At 37.6% G+C, this 27,890-nt stretch overlaps 1 protein-coding gene across 39 annotated transcripts in view; it reads right to left on the minus strand.

Moving 5' to 3' along the window:
• TENM3 (teneurin transmembrane protein 3) overlaps window positions 1-27,890 on the minus strand; it is a 1,296,489-nt gene that overhangs the window by 125,758 nt on the left and 1,142,841 nt on the right. For 31 of the 39 annotated variants that reach the window (XM_064710586.1, XM_064710592.1, XM_064710587.1 and 28 more), the window contains 2 exons: window positions 9,943-10,180; window positions 4,891-4,983 (listed from right to left, as the gene is read on the minus strand). In XM_064710586.1, coding sequence (XP_064566656.1) covers window positions 4,891-4,983; window positions 9,943-10,180 — 331 coding nt within the window. The remainder of the gene's footprint in view (window positions 1-4,890; window positions 4,984-9,942; window positions 10,181-27,890) is intronic. The other 8 variants (XM_064710608.1, XM_064710620.1, XM_064710619.1 and 5 more) reach the window with 1 other exon arrangement.

Consider the following 27,890-nt stretch of genomic DNA (forward strand, 5'->3'; position numbering starts at 1 on the left):
CATCTTCTTTGAACATTCTTCTGAGATGAAACCTTGTAGCTGGTGGTGTTTGCCCTTAGCACAGGCTTATGACTGACTTCCACAGAGCCATATGGCTGCATTTAACATAACTCCAAGCCAGCACAGAAACTGTGTTATGCTGTGAATTTGTCTTAGTTTATTTTCTGGGCAGAACTGCAATAGAGGAAATTTCTTAGGAAGAAATAGAAGTGAATTTCCGCTTCCTTGGAGTCATTATTAATGCTATCACAATCCTGGAAAAAGCTTCAAGATCACAGCAGATGAAATGATGATCAAAGTTTGGGGGAAAGAAAGGAAGAGTAGATTGCTATTATCCCAGCTATTACCCATATGTAAAAACAGAGGAAACATCTGTGGGAAATGGAGATCAGCCCCTTCTACCAGATTATTCAAATGTTTCAGAAAAGCACTTTACATATGGCAACACTTGCTTGAATTTGGCTTGGTTTACACCAAGGACCTGCCTTCTTTGCAAACTGAACACTGACATCTGAGAAAGAACAGAAGTCCTACTAGGGTTAAAGTGTCTTCCTTACTGCTTGTGTGCTCTTTCACACCTGCCTCCTGCAGGCCACAGCTTCACTGCTGGCTGCTGCAGAGAGAATGGAGAAGTCAGGCATAGCAACTTGCAGCTGAAGCTTCAAAGAACAATTCTAATCCGCCGTGAAAGTCACCAGGACATGATTTGAAGGACTGAATGCTGACAAAACCCCCAAACTTCCTCTCCTTCAGTGCTTAGAGTCATATTCCTTTTCATCACCCCTACTTTCTTGGTGGTACAAGAAAGAATGTAGTGCTACAGGATGGAAAGGGCACCTGTTTTCCTCTTATTTGTTTCTCCAAATTCAGATTTGGGCTGCTAGTTCTGGACCCCAGAGAAGGAGTAGTTAATTTCTGCACATCTAGGATCAAAATAATCAGAATAATTAGATGGCTCTGCCCAGCCTGCTCCTTTGTGCTCCTCTGCTATGCTGCACTCCGTGAAGATGAACAAGGGCAACAAACAAAGCTAAGCCACACTTTGCAGAAATGAGCAAGAGAGTCCAATGAACATCTTGTGCTGGGTGAACAAGGAAAGAAACCTGGCTCAGTTGTAGCTACTCATACTGCTCACTGCAGGACTGTCCCACTACTTACTTTCCAGATAAGAGTAAAACAAGATCTGTGTATTGCTGGAAAAATATCAAGTGGTTCTGTTGCCTTACAGGCTTCCTCTGGGTCTCTCAGGACTAGTACTTACACAGACTTTCACCTGTGGTACAGTGAGTGACTCAGCTCTTGATATTGTTGATGTTCACTTCTGAAGAAGGCAGCACTTGGGAGTGAACTTGGCAGCCCTTTACTGCACTGATACTGAATTCAGTATTTCTGATGCAATATTCCTGCTATTACACTTCTCCTCTCTCCAAAGAAAGGGAGAGCAGAGGAAAGCATCTGAATTTTGCAGTGAGGACCTGAAATGTTTATGTGAGCAGTAAGGATTTGTATTACACTTCCTTATCTTCTCTGCTCTTCTGGAATCATATCGCTAACAAGACAGTCAGGAAAAGTTGTCTCTGAGATGAGGCACTCTAACCTTAGCCAATTCCTATCTTAAATAATGAATAAATTACACTTTCCAAGCAGAAAATCAAAGGAATGTAGAGCACAGCTACTCCTCCAATCTTTTTACTACTCTTGCTGTCTTCTTAAAGTTGGAAGAGAACAATTGCTCTAAATGTCTCAAAAGGCACACACTCAAAAGAGAGTATTTCAAAAAGAAATATAGTTTAAGAAGGCATTATTTACCCAAGGAATAATTCAGAAGTTGGAACAAAGGTTGAAATTTTGTCTGGACTGACTGAGCATAGTCTCTCATATGCAACATGCCAAGTTTCACAGAACTGAGAGACCACCATTCACAGATTCACAAAGGCAGAGGATTACACCTTTTGCCCAGAGGAGGGTGATGCTTTATATTTTATGGTACTCATTTTCACACACACCTTTTTGCAGATGGTCTTCTCTTCATGCAATCAGCATTATCAGAGATACTGAATGCAGGCACTATACAGTCGTCCAGGTCTTTGTTTTGCCATGACATTTGGTATTGTTTCCTCACCTGTTTGAATGTGATAGAAAGAATCTCCAGAATCTGTTAAAATCCCCTTCTGGTTCAACTTGACCTGCACTTACTGGGATGGCAAGCTCAGCTGCAGCCAAGAAACTGCAGAAGGAAGTTAGCTTTTAACTTCGCAAGGTTTTTGAGCCAGCTTTATGATTTTTTCTTTTTTTACTTAAGTGTTAACTTGTGATTTTATTTAAGAAAGTTTGAAGAAACTTTAGAAATCATACTGAAAGCTTTCTCATCTGCATAGGCTATCACAGAAAATCTATGGTTTGATTATTTCTGGCCTCTGTCACTAGTAGAGCATATGCCAGCAGCCAAGGTTTCTTCCCATGCCGAGTCAGTCCCATGGGAGATGAGGTGCATACAATTCAAAAGGATTTCACAAATAATCACAAGCAGTAAAGGACAAGAAATTATCTCCATTTTCATCGTAGATACTCAGCCTCTAGTCCTCTAGCATTTCATCTGTCTCCCACCTTGCCTAACCAACCAGTCTAAGTTCCTTCTTATGGACTACTCCATCTACCCATTTGGACACCCATTCCTACCCCTTCTGTACTCAGCCTCTTTCCATTTTCTCCTCTACCATATTAAGTTTAATAGAGCATGCCCTAAACTCAGCTCTCCTGAACTTTCTCCCAAACAAACGACAAAAACCCTGAATCAATCTCCTCACAAAGAATTCCTACTTAAATACAACAGAAGTTTTCTAACATTGCAAAAGTATGACATTTTCAGAAAATCTGGGGACAACAGAAAACAGAGAATACAGAATATAGAAAAAATACAGAAATAGAAAACACCAGCATGCTTTATCTATAAGTAATTTAAATACAGTCATTTGCTAATAGTGAATCTTATATATTTTCAGATTTTGACACCTAGGTAACTTAGGGAAGAGGACTACCAAGTTAGGTAAAAGGAAAACAGATTTCTTACTTCAAACTAAGCTGATTCGTCAACAGGTACACTAACATATGTTTGTACATCAGAGAAAATAATAAAGCCAACAATACATACCACTAAAATACACTGAGACTTCCAGCTGTCTTATGATAATTAATGCACACTGAATACATCTCCTGAAGCAATAAACAACTATTCTTTAGGTCTAGGCCTATAAAACATTAGAATTTCTATGCAAAATGTATATTTCTATAATCATTCTTAACACTAAAGTTGTCAAATTGATTACATAAATATTCTCTCCATAAGCTATACAAATTAAGAAATAGTATATCAGAACGCATTGATGAAAAGAAAGAAACAAATATATAATGATTCTAGCTGTGACACAGTATGTTAGTGACAATGATAAACTGAATCTTCATGCTGATAGCATGTTGTAGTCTCAAATCTATTATGCTTTGGAACTGATGTATTATTATCTCTGGACAACTTTCACACCAGGAGATGATCCCTGCTAGCATAATTTTAAAAATGAAGGGATTACAAACAAGATAAATTTCATTGTATTGTTACCTGAATTAGTCTCAACTAACAGAAATTTCATATAACATACACCATTTGCTAAAATACTTATATTTGTTGATCTTATTACAAACATATAAAGCATAAACCAGGCACAGTTCTATTAACTCTACTACAGCATTTATGCACCTGAACCAGTATTGTATGGTAATTGTTCTACAGGGAACAATAATATTTGGCTTTGTTCTGTTTTAATACACTATGCTTACATTTTTACTTTGAAGACAATATATTGGGATCTTCTGGTAAATATCTGCAATATCTTTGAGTTTGCTGATAATGATTGACTAATTGAATTTAACATACAATTCTCTTCCTGCTGTTGATTTTAATTTGTGGCTAGGTGAAAGCTTAAGAGTTTTTGGGAGAAGCAGATCGATGTACTGTGTCAATATATACTACAGATTAATTAGCAGGCAACTGCAGATCTCCTCATTTAATCAAATAGCACATTGTCCCTTTTATGAAGTTAAGAGTTACCATTAACAAAACAGAATTTGGATATAAAATTTTGATTTTTAGTGGAGTATAAACAAATTAACAGAGAAAGGTAAATTTATGATTAACAATTCAAAAGTGGTACTGCTTTGTCAGTTTTTTTTTTTCTCTGTGTGTGTGGAACAGAAATTAATTATACTGATTTGGCATGAGAATGCCAAGAAATAGTTCAAAAATTAGACACAGATTATTGACAAAGTTAAGCAGATACGAAACAATTATAAAACAGAAAGTTTACTTAAAAAAATTGAAATATTAATTTATGTGGAATTCTCTTTTTAAAGTTACATCTTTATCAGCAGTTTCAATCTCAAACTAGCTGGCAAAAATATTAGAGATTAGGTATGTAACTCCTGCTAACTTCTATGATTGGTTATTCTTTATCCTATAATATATGTTATAATATTTCTAAAATAAATATTTGCCAAGTAGTAAATACATTACAAATGAAGGATCGGACCTGGTAAATGTGTAATCATGCAAAGAGTTTGCAACAGGCTGCAGAATTGGGCCATCGAGAATTAATACAATGTCAATTGCATTCTTAATGTCTTAAGTCAAAGCAAGCAAGATTTGGCAGTCAAAGCTTAAGGTTTTGTATCTGCTAGGAGTCAGTATGACAAATTATTCAGACTAATTTTTTAAAAATCAGAAATAAGGATGAGTACGTTTGTTCCAGATGTTTTCCTGTTGCAATAATTTTTTTAAAAATCACACTCTGTCTTCTGTGTCAACAGTTAGCATCATGCAAACACTGAAGAGTCACATACCCATAACTGCTATCGTGATATGTTGGAGAAAACACATCCATCTCTATAAGGTTGTCATGACCATTTGCAAGGACTGCTTGACTTTCTAATTCTCTATACATAAAGATACAAAAAAATGAAATTAGAGGTGCAATTTCAAATTAAAGAACGGGATGATCCCACAAAAAAAGAATATACTAATTCTGCCACATAACTTTGTTTGTGCAAAACTGACTGTGGGATTTATCTGCCTTCCATGCTGTCCTCTGAACTACATACTGGATTGTAACCTGAAGACACAGTGTTATAAGGCTAGCTTTAGGTGGTCATTACCCTTTGGTGATCCCTTATTTATGTGGAAGTCCTTGAATAAAATTCCTGACTGCTGCCTGTGGCAAGGCAGGCCTAAGGACTGAGCAGTGCATAGTGGGGGACGTTGTTTACTTGATGACACTGGACCAGAGATGAAGTAATAAAACTGAACTGAGACTATTAAAAGACAGTCTCTTGCTGGCTATCTGGCACAGCCAGCCAGCAAGAAAAATATGCAGAGAGCTGGCTACCAGAGTGAATGGGGATCTCATGTTTTGCAAATGACAATGCACAGCAGCAGGAGAGGCAAAAGAAGCATCAGAGTCTCTGGTTCTCTCAGGGAATAGCGAGGAAATGAGGAGGAGAAATTAAGTAAGTCACTATGATTTTGTTTAGAACTGCCTATTTCTTTTGTCCTACCTAAAATGAGGAATGATTTACATGGGGAAAAATACTTGGGTCCATTGTTACTTCAATGACTGCGTACCTTTCAAAACAGGGATGATAAACTCAAGGAACGCTGCAAATGATACAAAATTCTGGACTACTGGTGCTTGCCTAAGAGCCAGGGGACAAAATACACAGCATGATCAAATTCCAAATACTTATAGTGACAGCAAGGGATATTTGAGCAGGAAAGATGCCAGAGGGATCAAGCAAAAATCTAAAGTAAGACACTACTGACATCAAAGAAAGCCTGTAAGCATATGGGCTTGGTGTTTTAGGACTCAAACAGATGCTCAGTGAGAACCTGACAGTAAGAGAATGTCAGGAGAAAACAGAACTTTTTTGACTTTAGTATTTGAAAACAATATTTAATTTCTAATGTCTGTATATAATGATCCCATAATTATGGCATGTCAATTTTTCAAATGCAGTCATGCTGTCAGCAATCTAAGCAGAGTCCTGTTTCTTCAACTTGCAGATCAGCAATGTGAGCACAGTGCTTAACAGGGTCTTCAGAAGAGCAGGACTTGAACTCCATCCCCAGTTTCTGCCTTTATTTTGTACCATGCACCTTCTCAATAAAAGTAACATCTCTAATCAAGTCCATGTGTGAAAACCTGGCAGACGTACAGATCAGAACAATTTGAATTTGATTAAACCAGGCACTGTTTTAATGTGTGGAGTGTGTAAAATAGGTGGTTTGAGCAGACTTTAACCTCCAGCAACACTGTGCTTTTGTGGACAATCAATCAGCCTCTACACAAATTGATTCAAAACTTCCCTTGAAACTATCAACACCTGTTCCATACCTTAATCAATATTGAAGGCAATTGGATCACTGGCAGTCCACCTCAATAATGACACATGTGCATGTTCATCACACTTTTAGAGTTTCTCAAGTCTTGACATTCTAAAATGAACTTTGAATCAAGTTTACAGAACAGTTTTGAAGTAGCACATTACAGGAAATATTTTGTCTCTATGATTTCTGAGGTATTCCAGTACTTTCATTAGGTTCCTCAAAATATTAAAATATTTTCTCGTCATCAAGTATTTCTTCAACCAATTCCTTCTTTTCTTCTTGGTAAAATAAGTATCTAAGTAGTTGAATACAGTAATGTTCCTAAGACTCTACTACTAATACTCAGTTGTAAGAGAAGACTCAGCAGTATCTGTATAAACTATGAAAAACATGTTCGTTTCTTGGCTTGTTTCTATAAAAAATTCACAGTCCATCATACAAAATGCAACCATCTTTCAAATGAGGTACTTTTTACAGAAAATACAGCAAAAAAAAGCCAAGCTCTTTGATTCACTGGCGTGTTAGCACAGATTCTGAATAAAGTTATATAATATTCTCAGAGATTTATTCCTTAACTGGAATATGTAAATTACCTCTTACCAATAAATTGATCTTTTACATTCAATGATTGAAATTAATGAAATACTTCCTAGGAAATGCACCAAGAGATGCTACCAGCTTATTTTTATTTACAAATGTATGAGTTCTAACATACTTTTCCTCTGTGCATCTCTAACATTCATGATTGACCGTGCATTAGAAAAATTCTGCACATTCAAATATTTAACAGAGAGAGCACTTAAAGAAGTGATTTACTATGTATTTTTAAATATCAGTAATTTAGGTCCTACTAGAACTTAAACTCATGAGAAGGTTACTACTGGTAATCAAGAAATCATTACTAAAACTAGTAGCTGAATGAAAACTTAAAGCTCAGTGATAATAAAAAACCCACTAATATTTAATTACTAAATGATCTTTTATCATACTCAGACATCTGACATGTAGTCATATATTTACATGACTCTGGCTGTCCAATCAGTAATTCAAAGAAGAAAATGGAAAGATTTTGATTTCTTCAGAAGTTCATATTATTCTCTATTGCTGGCTCCTCCAGCAGATCTGTTTGCTCTACAAATGAACCTAACTTACATATGGCTAGGAACAGTCAAATAGTAAAGATCATTAAATGTTCAATGAAAGGTCTTGCAGTCTGCAGGAAACCTACAGGAAATATTCTTCTATTGTCTTGGGTCTTTTTGTTAATGTAGATTCTACTGAGCACAAATAGAGGGAAGACAACTTCTGCCTCTGCTCGGTAATCTCATTGTTATTTAAAGACAGGATCAAAGATTAAAGAAACATTCACATAATTCATTCAAGTTGCAGTTTTAGGTCCTCATAAACATTTAAGAAAAGAGTCTTTTTATATTTAAAAAAATGTGAATTGGAGTTTCTGTTGGACATCATTGATCTGTAACCTCACAGTTTTTAGCCTCACAGTCTGTAACCTCACATCTTTTTAGCCAGTAACACCAATGTTTCACACAAATCCATTTGTTCTTGTTGACAGTACTTTGCACAGAGCCAAATTGCCATATATCCTATTAAAAACACAACAGAATCCAATATTATGGAATATATACCTTTTGAAATCACTTTCACTACTACTGCAGAGCAATAAGGACTAAAACCTCCCCCAAGCTTTGCAAATGCATCCCTCTCTCCTACATGCACATACACAAAGCCAGCCAATTCACTGCCCAGCTATACATGGCAGCAAACTGCAAGTCATTTTTATGCCACCCATCATCAGTAGGAGCCTATAGAGCTAGAAAGACAGTTGTGTATACAGGCTGACATTCACATTCTCTGCCTCTAAACGGTTGTCATCTAAGTCAAAATAAAAAAAAAATAAAAAAAAAAGAGAGAAGAAAAAAAAGCCCCAACAATAAACATAAACTAAAATATTGCCAAAGAGGGGATAAACTTTTTTTAGTCCACGAAAAGGGTGAAGGAAGAGAGCTATCACAACGTTGTAAATACAGTTGATACTGAGCCTGAAAATCACACTCAGGGGGGAACGTTAACCAAAAGGGGAAAAATCAATGACAAATAAGATGGGTTCTACACCTCTACACCAGAGTTCCAACCAAGTAAGACTACTAGAAAAAACCAAAGTAGTAGGGCTCTGTCAGTTCTTACATGAATTTTTTACATTTTACCTCATTCACAAGTGTTCAACATTTGAACACTCAAAATATCCTTAGGTTTTAATCAGAAATGTTAAAAGATGAAAAGACTTTACCCTGCAAAAAAATGCTTATAAGTTTAATGGAGGTGGCATTCTCATTCAAGTAGTCCTACACCTTTATAAAGACAATAATAACATATATGGCAATAGAAGCAGATATCAAAGACCTTACCCATCTACTTAAGATTAACTACTATGAGGAAAACATCAAACATCATCTTCCCTAGTACAAACTTATTAGTTCTATAAGAAAAGTTTTTCTTAAAGCACTCAACTGTTTGAATATGATGATGAAATCTCTTCAGTGGAATGCTGTTCCACAGTCTCAAACAACACAGGAGAGTCCAAGAAAACTAAGAGAAGGAATAGCCATTCCAAATTGTCTAATAGAGAAGTTGCCTGAAACATCTATGGCAACCAAAACTACTTAAAAGAGAATCTTAAGATCAGGTATGCTTTAAATTGGACAAAATTATCTTTACTTTGCTATGAAACATAATATAAAGGGATTCAAAGCATAATCTGAAGGGATTTCACAAACACTTTCAAGAACTACTGTCAACTTTAATATAGTAATAAATGCTCAGTTTATTAACTAAATTGGAATATTATGGCTTTCCTTAATAAAAAATCAGTGCTGATTGAGTTTTACATGAGTACTAATTAATCACTGTAGGTAAATTCAGCTCTGTGCCAGTAAGTCCTATCAAAATTTTTATAGATTCTTCTGCATCTAAAAAAGCTAGTGTCACTCTTCATATTAGCTGCTTCTTTCCTAGAGGCAGTTATCAATGACAAATTTATCATTACACTGAAACTCAGTTCCTTCGTCTCACCAAATCTTAGTACCTTTAAAAACACTTAGCTTCGCATAAGTATTTCTTTAAAGGTACCAAGTACAAGAGTTAAAAACTATTACAGAATGTTATTTGACATTTGATCTGTATGACAGTACATATTTGACACATTTCTGGCAAGCAAGGCAAGAAATTTCTTCAAACAGTCAAAAGTCACAGGCTATGAACAGGAAGGGAAACGCTTGTCTGGAAAAATTAATATACTCTAATTACTCTGGAATAGGACTGTAAGGGAGAAGAGTGTCACTGAGGATTTGAGAGAGAGGTCATATTTTTCAGGACTGAAAATTTTCCAGTTTTGCTTGCTGAATGAGGGGAAGTATTATCTGCAGGTCAACTTCCATTAAGGTAAATGTTTTCTCTAGCAGCGCCACAGACTGTAGTAGTACCTAAGTAATTACCTGCTTTCCAGAGGTGCATTACTGCCAAGCACCCAGCTGTCCTGCAGCTGGACTGACTCAGGTGTGGTTTGCAGCTCGGCGGGCAAAGCAGCCGGCGGGGCCGGACTCTGATTCCTCCTATTTGTCAGTGAGTTTCTGTTAAGTGAGGTGATGGATGGGTGATGCTGTGCTGAATGTTGCTTGTGAGAAGGTGGCAAAGGCTGCAGGGTCGACTGGCCTTGGTTATTTGGAGGTTGCTCTAAGAAGAAAGAAAATTAAAGTTCGTTATACATCTTGGCATTTGCACAACCAAAGCAGAATGAGAAATTCAATATAATCCTATCATCTAATATATTTGCATATTATTCTATTAGCAGACATTCAGTGACATTCTGTAAGAGCAAGTTTACCCTTGATACACCAAGTTCTAATTAATACACAACAGATGGTAAAATTGCTTTTGGTTTTAATTTGTTTCAGTTTTTTTTTTTAATCTGGTTTTATTAACACCTACAGAAAATAGCATCTGACAGATCCCCTAATGCGCCTTTAGACTTCAGCTTTTTTTAACAAACCAACCCTGAAATTAAATGGGTAATTTCAGTAGAACACAAAGGTTTTCAAAATGCATATAATCCCTATAATTATTTAATGGAGATTTTAAGCTTTATTTAACTGCAATAAATTATTACAAGCTAGTTGCTAAACAGCAGTAGACTACTCTAGTTTAGTGCATTTCAAATAAGGCAGATCTGCACTATGATCTGCTAATAGATGCTAAGTATTCTTTAGCAGAAGGTCACTCTGTGAAGCAGATGTTGCTTCATGGATATTTAACAGACTGATTCACATCTGATTACAACGTCAGAAGACTCATATACTTAATGACCGTCACATCCATTAGAACACACACAGAACAGATTTTCCAATTTCACACCATGCAATATAAATACAGCTTGGAGGAAATCACAGGTGATAAGAGAATCAGGCCATCGAAACAAAAAGAAATATTTTCTGACTTAACCAAAGCACACAACACCCATAAAGCTTAAACTCAAAACCTCAAAATAGCAAAACCTGCAATTAAATATCTCTATCAATGTTAGGTTTTAGCAATCTGTTCCATAAAATCACTGGCAAATAAGTCATAAATACAGGACAAACACTTCACAACACAATGCACAAAAAACTAACTCCTAAACACGTAACATTTATGTAATTAAAATTGCAATCTATTTCTTACACTAATGTAGCAGAACATACTTCATAATATATATACAAGTGTTAAGCAGAGCAGAAGACAAGGACATGCACTTCTCTCACAGTGCAAAAGCTTTCAGGTAGTTTTTTAATTAGTTGTTTGATTTCCATAAGCAATTCCCTTTTGAAACTGGTTATAATTGCAAATTATTACAAACTCAATAATAAAACTCTGGTACACAGAACACAGGAAAAGTATTTCTGTTGAAACAGATGTTTCCAACAACTTACAGGTGACTGCTACAAAATTAACTTAACTGGGAGCAATTTCTGAGGTTGTGAGCAAAAGACAACATGAAAATGTTAAGAAATAGACTTAAACAGAAAAATCAATTCTTTGGAGTAATTTCCTTTCTGAGAACCACATTCTTCTTTCCAGTGATTTTGTGTGGTCAACATGACTTTTGTCGCAAACAACAGCAACGCTGAATCTCTCATTAAAAGAACAACAGCATTTATACTGCTAGTGAGATTTTCAACACCAAATCCCTAATGCATTAATGCAAAATTCCAGTCCAGGTAGGATACAACCGATAAACTTTATCTCCACCAACACTGACACAAAGGCTGTCACTCCATGTGATTACAATCACTGTCAAGGGCTTTAAGTCACCTTTCAACAAGCCAGCTGAAGAAACTTAACAGACCAACACCGGAGCAAAGAATTTTCCCCATATCTCTTAAAATTTTATCTGATTTAGATAACAAGCTGGTGCTATTTATCAGCTGGTGCAAAATTAACTGTGGCCTTATATTTTGTAATACATAGGCGCATGTGTGTATAAAAAAATTATATATGTGCACGTGTCTAAGCATTTACACACATGTATATGCAAATACATACAAATAAATTATTAATTACAATAATTAATTACAAAAATTACAGAAAAATGGCAGGTGGAATGAAGTAATTCACATGAGTTTATTTTAATTGGATAGATAAATTAATTTAAATAGTTCTCAGGATCAGACTTTTCTTTTTTATTCCCCTATTTGACCCTCCTACCAGCCTAGCTTTTTGGGACAGTTTTGCCATGATCAGTGCAAAGCTCTCTTACACTGCAGCTCCTATCAGCTGAAATGTTATCCTGACATCCCTCTTGTTCATTAATTTCTCTTCTCATTTACAGTCTCTGCTGAAAATCAATCTTTCAGTCTATCATTTTAAGTACTAAAGGTCTTGCAGCATTCTCTGCTAAAGACAAAGTAGAGGATTGACCATCATTGTTCTCTTGCACAAAGGAGGGTGTGAGCACAGGCTTTGTCTCAGGTAGATGTCACACCTTCCCACACACTCTACCCCCATGAGGAAGATGGAGAGTGAAGGTTCTGTAAAGAGAATTTATATACTCCACAAATAAATGCACAGATTTAATAATTACTCTCAAAACACGCTCGAAGGATGAAATTGGATTACTCAGACCACAGGCCAGCTACACAGGCCACTATTTGGGATTCAGATTATTTCCCTATAAATTTACTGTGAACCAGAAGACCCTTCTGCTAAATAACATACAAACTTTACTAACTGAAGACACAGAGGAACATATAAAAGAAGTTAAGAGAGGCTAGAAGGGAGCTAGAAGGCCATCCAAGTGTGATTTTGCAAAGATCACTTGTCTTCCAATCCCATTTTGTCTCCACAGAACGTTGACAAGTGACATTTTCTTGTGTCTGAGGGTGGCTTTAGTTGGAAAGGAACGCACAGCTTCCTCAAAATCAAAAATGCCTGAAAAATCTGGAATGATTTATTTCTTTTCTAATTGTGCAAAAGCTACAGGTAGAGCTGCACTTAACAAGGTTAGATTTTCCATAAATCAACAGAGCTAAAATCTATACTCCTCTAAATTTACTCCGTCCTACACTGTCATTCTGAGTGAGAGATCACTGAGGACTGCTTTTTGGATCTTTTCTCCAACCTGCCAGACTTCCCCAATACACAGTCCTTTGATTGCTGCACAATTTCTAACAAAAACCTAATGTTGCACCACTGATTTGTGAGGAAGAATCAGCACAATAGTCATGTTTTGAATGCCATTCTTAAGCCGGAGCCAGATTTCCTTTTTTACTCCTTTAAGGAGTTAAGAGTTAAAGAACAGCTTTCAGTATTCCCGAGGCTTTCACACAAAGCTATCAGTCTTATGGAGTAAGAACCTCTCAACATCCCTGTGACACTGAAAATGTTCTCACAGCAAATGCAGGGAAACTGAGGCACGTATGTTAAGTGATTCACACTGCTGTCCTGAGAAATCAGCATTACTGTCAGAATAGTTCCAGTTTTCTTGCTTTTCCTACTTAACAAGTTTATAAGTAGAGTGGGATGACACGATATGTACTTCATAAAATCTGCAGCACTGGACACTACTCGCTGTAATAACAGCCCTCCGTGTGCTGCAATATCGAGTGTCAAGACCCTGTAACTTCTCTTTCTTCCCTATCAACCACTGGAATCCTAGAGGGAAATATATCTTCCCTTGCTTATTGAAAAGACAGCAGCCCTGGGACTTGGCCAGCTCCCTTACAACAACCCACTTATTAGAAGAAAAAGCATTCAAATTTGATAAAGTACAATTGGGTTGAAATGCTTAAAAACTATTCCAGAGAGAAACAGTTGCTTTGCTTTAAATTGGATTTTAAAAGCTATCTTAATTGATTTAATCTAAATGGGAATGTCTAATTTACTCTAAAATTAAGCAGATATGGGTAGGTACAGGCAGGTTTAGGTCTAAAGATGTAAAGTTTTAATTATAAGATTCCTGTTTGGTTTAGACGTTAATGACTGTAGAGCAATCCCATTCATCTTAAAGAGAAGATTTCTGCAGCAAGAAGCAAACATAAACTGGCCCAGCAACCAGTCTGTCAAAGTTCTTCAGGTGCAACAAACAAACATCACACTTTTAAGGCATTTGTTGAGTAAGTCAAGATCAGATAATTATGTGTGTGAACATATGCACAGAGCTCCGAAAAGTCACAAGAAATTGGGTAGAAAGCTGTCTTACTACAGTTACATGATTTTTTTCAAAACATATTTAAATTGTTATTTTCCCTGGGGAATCACAGTGAAGCAAAGCAGCCATTTCAACTGCAGAGGTAAATTATATGCAGTTCTGTAGCCTTTCACAAAACCTTTTCGTCTTTTATTTTTCAAAGAGTAATCTACATTTAATTAATTTTATCATTTAATTGTTACAAAATTTTAACAGCATAAGAAGGAGAGACTTTTGATACCTACAGCCATGTGGGGGAAAGGGGCTAATTCAGAGGCAGAAAAGCAGACCAAGCATCCATGACAAAAAGTAATTTGTTTCATATTTTGTGTCTTTCTATAAGAGATAGATCATTCAGACCTGTCAGCTAGCTACTCATCTAAGAAAAAGAGAGGTGATTTCCATTTGATAAGGATTAGGCTTTTAAACAGAGTATAACTAATGTGAAATTACATTCCCATGACAAACACAAAAGCAAAGTCTTCCATTACGATATAAACATTTCAAATGTGAACAAATGTTATTCAATATCTATGTCGATGAGAGTCAACTCTTTCTGGTCAGGCTGCTCCTTTTCTATTCTCTCTTTACAAAAGTCTCTGCCACGGTAAAGGAAATACCCTTAACACATACTGGATGTAAGAATCTGGAGTAGACAATGTTTTAGAAAATGCATGAAATGTTCAGAAAACTTTAAAAGAATACAACCTTTTGTTTGCAGCCACTGGTCCCTGATCTGCTAGCCCTTGATTGCTAGCTGTAAAAATAATTTCTGTAACACCTGGTTTGATTTCCTCAATAAAACCCTTCAATGGACTTGAAATTTTACCTAACTGACATATGGTCACATCTCCAAAAGCACTGTAAGCAGTAGTGGGATTTACCTCAGAAGTCCCTGCAAATTGAAAAGAGCAGGTATTACGGCTTAATTATTCCTAGAGCTCCCAAAGGAGCTCTTTTTTAGGTTCCTGCTTATGGAGGGGCAAGACAGGCTACCTGCACTGCTCCGGCCACGGCTTCAGGGATCCTGTGGACAACTAAAACCAATCACTCCACAAGTCTCTGGTCTGGGAGCACCTTCCATGAGAAGCCATATTTAATTAATGAAGCCATAAAGAAGGTTATGTGTTGAGAAAAAAACCTGAGTATTTAAGTGCTCATTTGCAATTAGGCAGATCTGTCTTTTGAATGAACCACTGTTTCAGTTCAGTTTTTCCTGCCAGGGTGCAAGGCTCAAAGCTTCCTTTCTGATCATTTACTACAAGCTATTGGGGTAATTTAAAATAAGTTGCTGTATGTGCTTATTCTCTGGTTAATCCCAAGTATTTTCTTAGTCTCATTCACATCCAAATTTGCTCTGCTCTGCCAAATGCTTTAAGGATCCAAGCCACACACAACCCAGGGACTGTGGTGACAGACTGCCTACCACCAGAGGAGAGTCCTTTCACTCTGATTTGCTGTCAGCTTGCCCATCCTTTTCTGCTTGGTTTATACCTAATGGACATAGAGATGAAAACAGAATTAACCCCCAGCCGCTGCTGCTGACTTCCTCTGTGCTCAATGCATGGTGACAAGCATAAGGAGAAGTGACAAGGACACTTTGATCTAGATATGCACCGTGTGTGTGCTTGTGTGTGTGTGTACTATTACAATATAAAAGGGGCAAAAGTCAAACAAGTAGCTTGATCAAAGTGGGCCAGTGTTTGTCTCCTCATCAGTACAATGCCTGTAGGGTCTGAAAACCTGTCAAGCTATCTGGGACTGAGAAACAATCAGCGAATTTAATGCAGGACAAGCTCTGAAAGATTGCATTGCCTTGCTCATGATTCTAAATTTGGGAGAAATAATAAAGAAAACCTTAATTGTACTATTTTCCTTTAGATTGCAAATGACTTTACTTTTTAAAGAGAAATAGAGACTTCTGTCCTGAAAGGGAAGGAGGACTTACTTGGCTGTGGAGAAACTCAAAATGATCCCATGGCTCTCATGTGGTATCTGCCTAAGACCAGATGACGAGTGGAGAGAAGTAGCTGGAACTCCCTGGAGGGCAGTAGGAGTCTCCAACACGCAACAGTGGCATTTAAACCACAAAGTACATGTTGATAATTTCCCACATGCTATAAGGATGCTGTTCTTTACCACTTAAATACACACAGGAAGACAAAGAAACAAGTCATGCAAAATATCTGCAAACTTTAGGAACTGAAGAAAAAAGACATTTTGCCAATGTCTTTCAGCTGTGTTATCTACAGGAGCATAATTCTTCCAGTTAAAGGTACACTTGTAACTTTGTCTATTTCACATCCACTGAGCATAATATTTTCCCTCAACATCTTCATATGGATAATACTTGTGCATTCTCAGCTGTTTTATAATTCAGCTCTCCCTAATGTTTTATAACCTTGCTCCAGAAACAGAAAGCACCAGTTACTAATCTATTCCCAAAAACTTTGTAAAGAGTATTAACTGAGCTTTAAACTTACTTGAAAGGCACATTTTTTTGACCCTGGTATTTTTAGAATAAACAAGCTGAAAAGCTGTACCCTATATGATATGTGACCCTATGAAGATAGATAACATAACTTTCTATTTTATGACATTTACTTTGAAAATCTGATTAAGATAGATGTCTCCAGTTTGTTATTCTTCAATGTCATGTTGTCATAGTTCCCATCAGCAAGATGCTTTAAAGCCTTTCGATTAATATTGTATGCCAGAACTGAAATTACATCCTTTGTCGTTTAGTTCTTAATGGTGCAAGTGATATCTATCAAGTAGTGTTTTATGAAGCATGTGTGATTTTTATTACAGGCTGTTTTCACAAATCTTCTTCAGGTCTCATAAAGACTGTTCATGGTTCACAACAAATATGCCTTGCATTTAAAATCATGCCAATTCTCAATGGAAAATAAACCTTGGATTTTTTAGCAGGGTTTATCAACAGAACAAAACTCTTACTTAATTTAAATCTGTATATAATCACCTTAATCAGCAAAGCAAAAACACTACTGTAAGCCCCTCCACTTTGCATGAGAACTCTAGAGTAAAAACACCTCTGAACAACAAAAAATGTAATAATGTTTTAGTTCCATAAGTAAAGGGTTATGTTTGCCAAATCTTCTAAATGCCCTGAAATAAATTTAAAATAAAGATGGCACACCGGTAGAACTGCAGACGCAACATTCCCCTCTAATCCAAGTACAACAAGGATCCTTATTTGCGGCATCCATATTTGTAGAACAAGACGCATATAGTCAAATTTCTTCAATTTACTGGAAACCAGAGAGTTGGGGGCAGCTGAGAAGGAATATTAAGGCTGGCTATTGTCAACTTGCCATTTAAGCAAAAATTTGCAAAGTCAATAAAACTTAGGCCTTAGATGACACACAAGCAAAATGTATTTTTCTAGTATGTTTTTGTCTAAAGACTTTTCTCTTGTTACCTAACAGAGTAAGGCAAATACACTGCAGGAAGAAATCCTGCCCATTGAAAAGAAAGTGGGCATTTCTTCCACAGGTGGTGGTGGAAGGAAAAATGGCAGGATTTACTTCTGAAAGGTTTATTAAATGTTGTTTCCACTCTTCTGTTGTTCACTGTGGGAACGGAACCAGCTCACTTTTAAAGCATTTTTTTCCATTAGCTGGAATCGATTCTCAAAGCATTCCAACATAAACACCTCCAGCCTGCAACCACTCCATTAACCCCTTCAATACATATGTATCACACAGTCAATATTATGGCAGGCAAAATCTGTTTAATTTAACCACCATAAAAAGATAATGTCTTCTTATCTGGTACCTATATAAGGGCTCAGCTAACAAAAAGTAGCTACACAAGCATGTGGGGTGAAAGAGCTCAGATTTGGAGAACAAATAGCACCTGGATCAGGGAAAACCACTGATGCTTCCATGCTTAAGGCAGTCATTTAAAGTAACAAAGTAAACTGGACTTTGCTGGTTTTCAACTGAACTGTGGAAGCTTAATCACCTTATGAAAGCTGAACCTGAGATATATATTTCAGCTTCACTGAAAAAGCACTAGAGAAACTAGTTCAGGAAACAATCTTCCTAATAGTGGCCTATTTATCCCCAGAGGGATTTAGGAAGAAAGATGAAAGAAGAAAAAATACAGAAACACTGCTAAAGTAAATTGAAATTTAACCTGCTGGGGTAACATACTTAGGATTTTGCTTTACAAGAAAATGAAATAAAACAGAGGGTATAAAACCTAGGATGGCAGCTATGCACACAGGAAGAAAGAGAAGCAATAGTGTACTTCCAATCCTGCTGTTGTATTACACAAATGCCATCTCCTTCCACCCCAGCCTAACCCACACAGTAGTTAGCAGGGATACTAATAGACATTTATTTATATTCTCTTTTTAGTATCCGAGGTCTGTAAAACATAACAAAATCCTCCACTGGTAAAATGTCATTGACTGATTTCCAACAATTTAACTGGATCTCAAACTGGGAAAAGTTGGTATCACACTGTGAGAAATGAGAAAAGTTTGCTCACTTGAGACAAAAAAATGACACTCAGCTTGTATTATCCAGAGATTCTAAATATAATAATGCAGCCTTCAGTGGTGTCCTCCTGGCCTGGCTTCTCCACAGTGGGGTTCAGATGTTTTGCATGACTGTGGGCTTGGGGTTTTTTTCCCCCACTGGAGTACAGCAGTCTCCTAGACAAATAGTCTGTGACAAGGGGGATCACCAAGACCACAGGCTTCACTTAAGTAAGGTTTTTTTCCTAATCAGAGCAGATCTGTTTTCATCTTCATAAATTAAATCATCTTTCATTCTTTAAATTTAGAGTCTGAAGTGAGAAAGTTATGCAATTATTGTTAGCTTCATACAATCTTCTTTGCTGCTAACTCTTGGAAATCAGTGGAGAAATGTGCTTCCAGTTAACAAATAGAAGACTAACTTGTTCATCACAGATTTGAGGTTTCCATTGAAAGAAAACAAAACATGAAACAAAATTGGAGAAGTCCAGCTGAAAGACTTTGTACAAGGAGAAAAATTCAGCTTCCCAAAATGGTGACAGGGGACTAGAATGAATCTGAAAAACCTTGAAGTACATAGCCAAAACCTGCCTGTAAAACACGGGTGAAATGATTCAGAGTATGCCATTTCCCACTTTGCTCACCCTGCACCTTATGTTTATACCAAATACAGATAGACACTTCATTTTGACTGCAAAAATTGTGATTTATAAATAAATGTCAAAAAGCAGAACTATGCTTCAGCTGTAAGCTGGGTAAGTCCTACAATCACTCAGTCACAGTGTGTTAATATATGTACTCATCTCTTACCCCATGATTAGCTGGAGTTAAATGCAGTTCCCATTGCAAAGTCTGATGTATGCCTTCTTAATAGATTTCTTAGCATTTTCAAGTGTTAGATAAGTTTGGTTCCTATCCAAAATCATTAATCCAGAGTGAGCTATGTGTATGTTTTCCTTTGTCTTCTGATTTTATTTCCTACCACTTCCAAGAAAAACAATTTGCCAAAGCTATTTATTTTAGAAGCATAGTTACTACTGTACAGGTTAAGAAAACCTAAACTCTTAAAACTTTTAACCTGAAAAAATACACTTACAAGTCATGATTATGTAATGCTTACAGATGACACAACCAGTGCTGCAAAAGCCTGCCTTTCTGCCCAATAAATAAAACAGCATCTAAAGGTTCTTTCACTATTAAACCTGACTTTTGCTGACATATGGCTGACATTCATGAAGAAGGAGCAAACCTCTAGTCTTCCTCATATTCAAAAGCCAGAGGAAAAATTCTGCATTAAATAGGTCAACTGAAGCTTTTGTCATGGACTTGCAATAGTTAATGCCATCCCTTGAACATTTTGCAAATTTACAAATCCAACAGCAGTTTGAAAGGCTGCTAAAATTAGTTCATTAAAAGCAATTAAATTCTTTACCAATTTCTGCATGCTCAACCCTTGTCTGTACACACAAGGCCACACTAATAAAATCTGTGACAGATAAGCTAGGAATAGGAACACACAATATAAGACTTCTAAGCAAAAACAGGTGAGTTTGTTTCATCAGATTTGAAAGAACTCAGATAAGAGGGATTCATGTTTTGCTTTGGAGGAAATGAAAACAGAACAGGGGCAGTGACATGAAAAGAAATCCATGGGGGGAAAATGGTAGAATTGCACAGAAAAGGGATTGAATGAATAATACACAGAGGAGACCTCACAAAAGTGAAGAGATGAGAGAAAAGTTCTGAGAAAAATGAGAAAGCATATACAGTTTCATTAGAACAATCATAATAATCAAAATTTTATGGAAAACATATAAGTGAGATGCTTACTCTGGCTTGACTTTAAAAAAGGAATTTAATCCTGGCCTCTAGAGTCAAAGCAAAAATTCTTACAGACTGCCGCTTGGGCCTTAGAGCAAGAGGGAAATAAAGCAGTAGATCACCAGGTGAATTCTTGTCTCCAAATCATTTAATTGATTGGTTTTCAAGTACAAGAAATACGCAGATTATGAAAGACAGGAAAAGAATAGGGAACCAAGCTTCCAAAATAGCTTTTAAATACTTTTTCTCTTAACTGTGTCAAGGAAAAGAAATGCATAATAGGGGGAGGCCTCCACAAGAGCAAACTAAAGAACTATTGTTCTCTAATGACTTTAAATAAGCTTTTTAGGCTTACATGTGAATTAGAATTTTCTTCTTCCTCCTTATGAAAAAAACTCAACAAAACCACTCTTGATTTTAGTAAGATATTATTCTATTCTAATGACAATCAAACCTAGTTAGGTATCAATCAAAAGAACAAATCCATTGCAAAAGATTTCTTAAAAGGTATTCTGGGTTTCCAGTACAGCTGCTTCCTTTTTCAGTAGCAAGATTGAGTCATTAACCCTCAAATCAAACCTCAACTTTGAATTTCTAAGAGTTGAAACAAAAACTACCTGTCAACCTCACTGCCTCAGTTCGTGTAACTTATCAACAAAACTCTCCCCTACCTAGCACAGCATTTTAAGCAAACCTATAAATTCAGAGGTATAAGTGGACATGGAGAGTGATTTAATTAGAGACTTTTATGCGTTCACTATGTATTTTGCAAGTGCTGTGAAGGACAGCAGTATGCTGAAAAGTTTAAGCATATGTTTACTGTACTAATGATAATTAAAATACAGTTTACTGCAATTAATGATAATAAACAGTTTTGTTCTATATGAAACAAAAAGTTAGAGGTGAAAGTTCATAATTTTAAAATTTATAAAACAGAAAATGAGAAAATCAGTTCTTCTTACACTTGAATTCTATATATATTTTCACAAATGACTAGGTTTTGTCTTTCCTGGATGTATTTTCATTATGTCTTAGTTGTGTTGCTGCTACACGGTTTCCAGCAGATGATCTTTCACATCAGTTTCAAGGTAAACTTTACAGGTTCTTGCCCAAACCAAGCTCCTTAAAAAAACATGGCTGATTCATGTCATAGTAAGCTCTTCCATTTAATAACACTGCTGTAGTTCTCAGACAGACACTGACAGAACCAGTGAAAGGTAGAGAAATCACAGCCCAATACTACCCCCTTCAATTTAAATAGCCAACTAGATAGTATACACAAAAAGACCCCAGAAGAGCAGAGATAAATATTTTTTTTGAAAATAAGTTTTAGAAACAATTGCAAATACACACAAATAAGCACAAAGCATATCACCACCATGGTGCAGTGAAATGTGATGAAATCTCCCATATATCATCAGTAAATGCAAGCTGAATTCATTCCATGATGCTTCTGACTTCCGAATAACTTTAGCATCAAAAGAAATGTTGCTGCTTTTTCTGGGATAAGCAAAGACTAAAAAAATGATTCATTACAATTTTACGCTCTTCTGGTAGCAATAAAGATTCCACATACTATTTAGTTCTTAAAAAAAAATTATCTGAAACCTCCTAATAGTAACCTGATTTCTACATATGCAGAATTTGTGTTTCAAATTACTTAATGTAGAGGAAGTGTGTAAACTCCCTTCAAACCTAACAGCTGTCATTTCACCCATAACAAATTTGGCAAAAGCAATTCTAGGTATGCTGGGAGAGCACTTGTGAAGACAGCTTGCTCACCATGTAACACTGCTGATTTATGAAGCAAGCCATGCCCCAGTCAAGTGGGACAAGATTTTACACAGGCACAGAGCCAGCAGAGATCTGAATGACTGGACTCCCTGAAAGCCTGCTGCCTTCCACTTGTGGGGAAAAACCCCTCTATTTCTAGCATAATCACACCCTCTCCACCTAAACACGTTTCCCAGGTCCCTTTTCTGCCTAAACTATCATATAGGAAAATACCTTTCTTTTTGTCTTCTGCTGAAACTGCAACACTGGTGACAAGGAACCCGTGTGTGGGGGTGGTACATGATTGCAAGGGAAACAGATGGTCTCAAGCTGAGAAGTCTGGTATTTAACATGCTTTTATAACTACCACCGGGGGCTAAAACCAAACATTTGAGGAGGGAGAATTGTTTCATGGTAAGCTCGCAGCAGAGCACGTCAGGAAATCTCTTTTCTTACTCCTGGCATAGCCAGTGGTGTGATCACAAGCAAGCGAGAGCCCCCACGTCCAGCGGTCCTGCTGCTGAAATCAATTATGTACCAACAGCTCTTTGCTGCTCCTGAAATGGGAGATGTTCTGTGTAAATGTCCTCTGCTCTCAGAACAAATTTACAGTGAGAAGTGCACAGACAAATGTGTTTGCAGAGAGTGGAGCAAGGGTAGGCTTTGTGTTCTGCTGAGCGATGACTCCACACTGCAGCCGCATCGGGGAATGGGAGGGGATACTCAGAACACCGGATTTTTTTCTGATATAGCTCAAATTTCCACCACCTGTGGGTAGGAAAGCACATGTAACCCATCCCACCTGCTCCCTACAGAATTCCCTGCAGCTCAGTTTCCTGGCTCCATAGAGGTATTAGTGTGAAAATTTCATCTGCACATCCTTACCCAAGGTGCAAGGTTTCACAGGTTACATGTGGCATTACAGGAGAATGTCCTGTCTTCCACAAAGATAAACCACCGATCTCACAAACAAGGTAACATTTTTTCATTAAAAGCTACTGGGTCACTTTATAGTCTCAGGTGAGTTGAATCTATTAGAGAGATTCACACTTTAGAAATACAACTCTAAAGAAAATAAATACAAACAAACAGGAAGACTTCGAGGTACATTAGCTGCAAAAATTATCTCAGAAGCAAATGCCTTTAAGAAGCTGCAAACATGTACAATTAGAAGCGTTTTTGAAAGCTGAAAGCCTAAATAGCTGTCAGCAACTTCAGCAGCAAGTGTAAGTTATTTACAGCAGCAAGCAGACAGATTATCAAGATAACAGAAGCACTGATTAATTGTGTAGCCTAAACTGGCAATGAAAACAGGGTAGAGCCCTGCATGTGTGAATATTTATTTTTAAATAGGTATGTTTCAGTTCCAAGATTTCCTCTTTTAGTTTTTATCATTTAATAATAATCATTGAATCAAACTGCTCTTTTAAAATTTTTTTCACATGTTTAGGAGTAAAAACCTGACTTTGTAGATAGCCTCCTCAAGACTTTTCAAATCTCCCAGTACCACTGAAATACTGAACCAAAACTAAGAGCTATTTTGAGTTGCTAGAACAGTTACAAAATAAGATGCTTGCATGGCAATATTCTTCCATAACATCACAAGCTTCATGCATAGATTTCAAAATATTTTATAGTGCTCAGTAAAATTTGGGTGAAGACCTATTGAATTTTCCTAAGTATAGACTTCTTCATGGCACATTACATGTATTATACGCTCTTCTTTAGAGACAAATGGAAAACCTCAAGAGTTTTCATGTTCAGTGGTTTATATTCAGAACCTCTTCTAGCTGTACAGAACTTCTGAAAAAGGCAAAGACTAATTTATCTTCAGCATACCTACTGTATACTGGTTTGGACTGTGTGAAGTCCTACAGGACAAGACACAAAAAGTGCTGAAGGACAAGGTGAATCAAGTCAGTTTGCAAAATGACTTGAAGTGAAGCTGGCTTTAGATATTGCTGAACAAGAGAAGCGGCCAGTCCTTTATCTCTGTACTGACTCCTGGATGGTGGCAAGCTCTCTGTGGTGGTGGCTACAGCAATGGAAGCAGCCAGCTGACAGTGGTGTGATACACCCACCCCTCTGGGCTGCTGAATTATGGCAAGACGTTGTTGCTCAGGTAGAGAATGTGATTGTGAAAGTACCTCACAAGATAGATGCTCACGTACCCAAGAGCTGGGGCACTGAGGAACACTGAAAGAATGAACAGGTGACCCAACTGCTAGAATTGAAGTGGCTCAGATGGAGCTGGACTGGGAACATAAAGCTGGGCTACTTTTATAGCTTGATGGGCTAATGACACATCAGGACATTTAGGAAGGCATGCAAGAGATAGATGGGCTTGTGGCTGAAGGAAATTGCTGCCATTGCACAGGTTATCCAAGAATGTCAAACATGCCCCATAATCACAGCAGTAAAGCAGATAAAGCCTTTTTGGTATAGAGAGTGAAGGCTGAAATAATATGGGAAAGCCTGGCTGATTATATCACATTACCATGCACCTTTTTAACCATGTGCTTACAATGGTGGAAGCGACACTGGATGGCTGGAAAAATACTGTGTAGCCCATGCCACTGGCTGGAATACTATCCTGGGCCTTGAAAAGCAGGCTTTATGGTCACACATAGCGCCCTGGAAGAACTGAATCAGAACACAGGACTCATTTCCAAAACAATCTCATAGATACATGGCATTGAGGGACAATATCACATCCCTATCATGCACCAGACTCTGGGAAAACTGAATGATGATTTATTTGGCATGTTATGGGAATTGCTGTATCTGGAATCCCTTGTTGCTAGCCAAGCTAGGAGCAACGGGAGGAGTTCACTGCAATGTTAAACCCTATAAACTGGCCCAAAAGGTCCAGGGGTAAAGAGTCACATGTATATACCTTTAAACTGTTGTAACCCATGATCTGAGTTGTGTTTTAAAGGAATTACTATAGCATTAGCTAACTAAACCAATGAAGGAGAAGCCTCAAAAAAGCAGTTGCAATGCAGCAGTGACTACACCTGAGTTGCCTTTGGTGCCCAATACCTCCATGCAGCACACATCCCCTCTCCTGTCCCGAGTGACCACTAGAACAGATGGAGCACCAAGTCATGGACTAAAGGAACTCAATGGACATTTGGAGATATTTAAGGACTTTTTACCAGACACTTCTCAGGGGTGATCCACAGACCAAAGGAATGGTATCTCTATATTGTATCAAAGGTCCTACACCTGGGCTATCTCAGGCACACCTACAGGCTGGGTTGAGACAAGCCCTGTTGAGAAAGACCTGGGGTGATAATTGATGAAAAATTCAACAAGACCTGGCACTGTGTGCTTGCAGTCCAGAAAGCCAAGCAAACTTTGGGCTGCACCAAAAGTAGTGTGGCCAGCAGGTCAAAGGAGGAGATTCTTTCCCCCTACTCTGTTTCTGGTGAGATCCCACTTGGAGTGCTGTGTTATGGTGCTCCCAACAGAAGAAGGATGCAGAACTGTTGGAACAAGTCCAGAGGAGGGCTGGTAAGAGGAGCACTGAAGACACGATGAGAAAGCTGGGGTAGTTCAGCCTGGAGAAGAGAAGGTTGTTTGGAGCCCTCATAGCACCCTTCCAGTATCTGAATGAGGCCTCAAGGGAAACCAGAGAAGGCCCCTTCATCAGGAACTGTAGTGGCAGAACAAGGAGTAACGGGTACAAAAGAGGAGAAATTTAGGTTAGATAATAGGAAGAAATTTTTTTTATTTTGAGGGTGAGACAGCAAAACAGGTTCCTGTGGGAGGCTGTGGATGCCCCAACCCTGGCAGATGCCAATTTGGATAAGGCCTTGAGCAACCTGGTCTAGTGGGAAGTGTCCCTGCCCAAAGCAGGGGGAATTGGGACTAGATGATCTTTAAGGTCCATTACAACCTCTTATCATTCTATGGTTTTATGATTATATGATAATTAATGGGCATCATGGTTAATGAGGATGGATTGAAGTTTTTGAGAGCTGGACATGACTTAAATGGAAAAAGAAGCTGCAAGTCTGTTGGTTTTGGCCGGGATAGAGATAGTTTTCCTCACAGTATGGGACTATGCTTTGGATTTGTGCTGGAGACGGTGTTTATAAATCTGTGATATTTTAATTATTACTTAGTGTTTGCAGAGGCAAGGCCTTTTCTGCTCCTCTCTAAACCCTGCCAGTGAGGAGGCTGGGAGTGCACAAGAATCTGGGAGGGGACACAGCTAGGACAGCTGATCGAAACTGGTCAAAAGGATATTCTATAAAATAGGGTGTCATGCTCAGCATATAAACTAGAGGCAAGGTTGGCTGGGAAGGCACTGCTCAGGGACAGGCAGCAGTTGGTTGGTGATGAGCAGAATTCTTTTCATTTGTATCACTTGTCTTTCATGGGCTTTACTTATCTTTATCTTTGTTATTTTCCTTTTTATTATGATTTAGTTTTTCTTACTATGTTTTATATCAACTATTAAAGTGCTTGTTTCAACCCACAAGTTTTCTCCATTTTCCTGTTACAAATTCTCTTTTCCCCATCCTGCTGGGACAGGGGAGTAAGCAAGTGGCTGTGTGATGTTTAGTTGCTGGCTGGGGTTAAACCATGACATGCAGCTGCCAGCCAGACCTCAAAATTCTGGAGGTCTAGATACAAGAAACTTACACCCTTATCCCATGAATCACGATGGATATATTTTCTCCAGAACCCAACTGGCTGAGGTTGCTGCCATGCAAAGTCTAGCCTTGGCCAGCAGACAACCACATGGATGAACATGTCCTGGTTTTGACTAGCTCTGACAATAACCTGGGGGGTGAGTCAGACTAGTAGGAAAGTATATAAAATGAAGGCACTTGCAATGCCCCTGGGCCCATGCCTCATTCAAGCTCAGAGACCTGATATAAATCTTGTTCATTGTTTCCAGTAGGAGCTTTGTAGCTTCTTTAAGCAAACGCCATTTGATTATTATTTATCATGTCTCCAAAACATTAAATTGCAGAAAAAAACATCACATCTGCCAGAGGCATGACTCTTGCTTTATGACTACTTATATTCAATCCTCACCCAAATGTAGGCCATGGGGGCACTACTGAATCTTTGTCACACTGTGAGAATATAGATGAAAATCATTTGGGCTATCAAAGTAAATGACTCATATACCGAAGTGAGAGATTATGCTACTTCTCATGCCAGTGTTGTTTTCCATAACAGTTACATGTACAGCTAATCTCAATTCAGTTTTCATAGTCCCAGCTGGTCAATCCATCAGGTACAACAGGATGTGTGAACTCCTCTGACATGATAAACCCTCCGGATACTCCAAATTGCATTGTACTTGGTACAGATCTTTGCTGAACATAGGCAAAGATGCCAGATTTACTCCCTCTACAGTTAGTGCTCAGTAGTTGATTAATGGTGGAGGCTTTTGCTAATTCCAGTAGTCTTAAACAGCTTTCTAACAGTTTCTTCTTACTGATAAAAACATGGTAATTCTGGTTATTGGTCCTTAAGCTGTAAAAGCCAACCCTAGTTGGTTTGTGCATCTTCTTCCTCAGCAACAACTTTCACTAAACAAAGATGCACTTTGAGTTTTCCAGTTTGTGCACACAGATCAAAAGAGAAGAGCAAACTAG

The sequence above is a fragment of the Zonotrichia leucophrys genome, chromosome 4 (genome assembly GCF_028769735.1).
Source record: "Zonotrichia leucophrys gambelii isolate GWCS_2022_RI chromosome 4, RI_Zleu_2.0, whole genome shotgun sequence".
In the NCBI taxonomy this organism is placed as follows: domain Eukaryota; kingdom Metazoa; phylum Chordata; class Aves; order Passeriformes; family Passerellidae; genus Zonotrichia; species Zonotrichia leucophrys.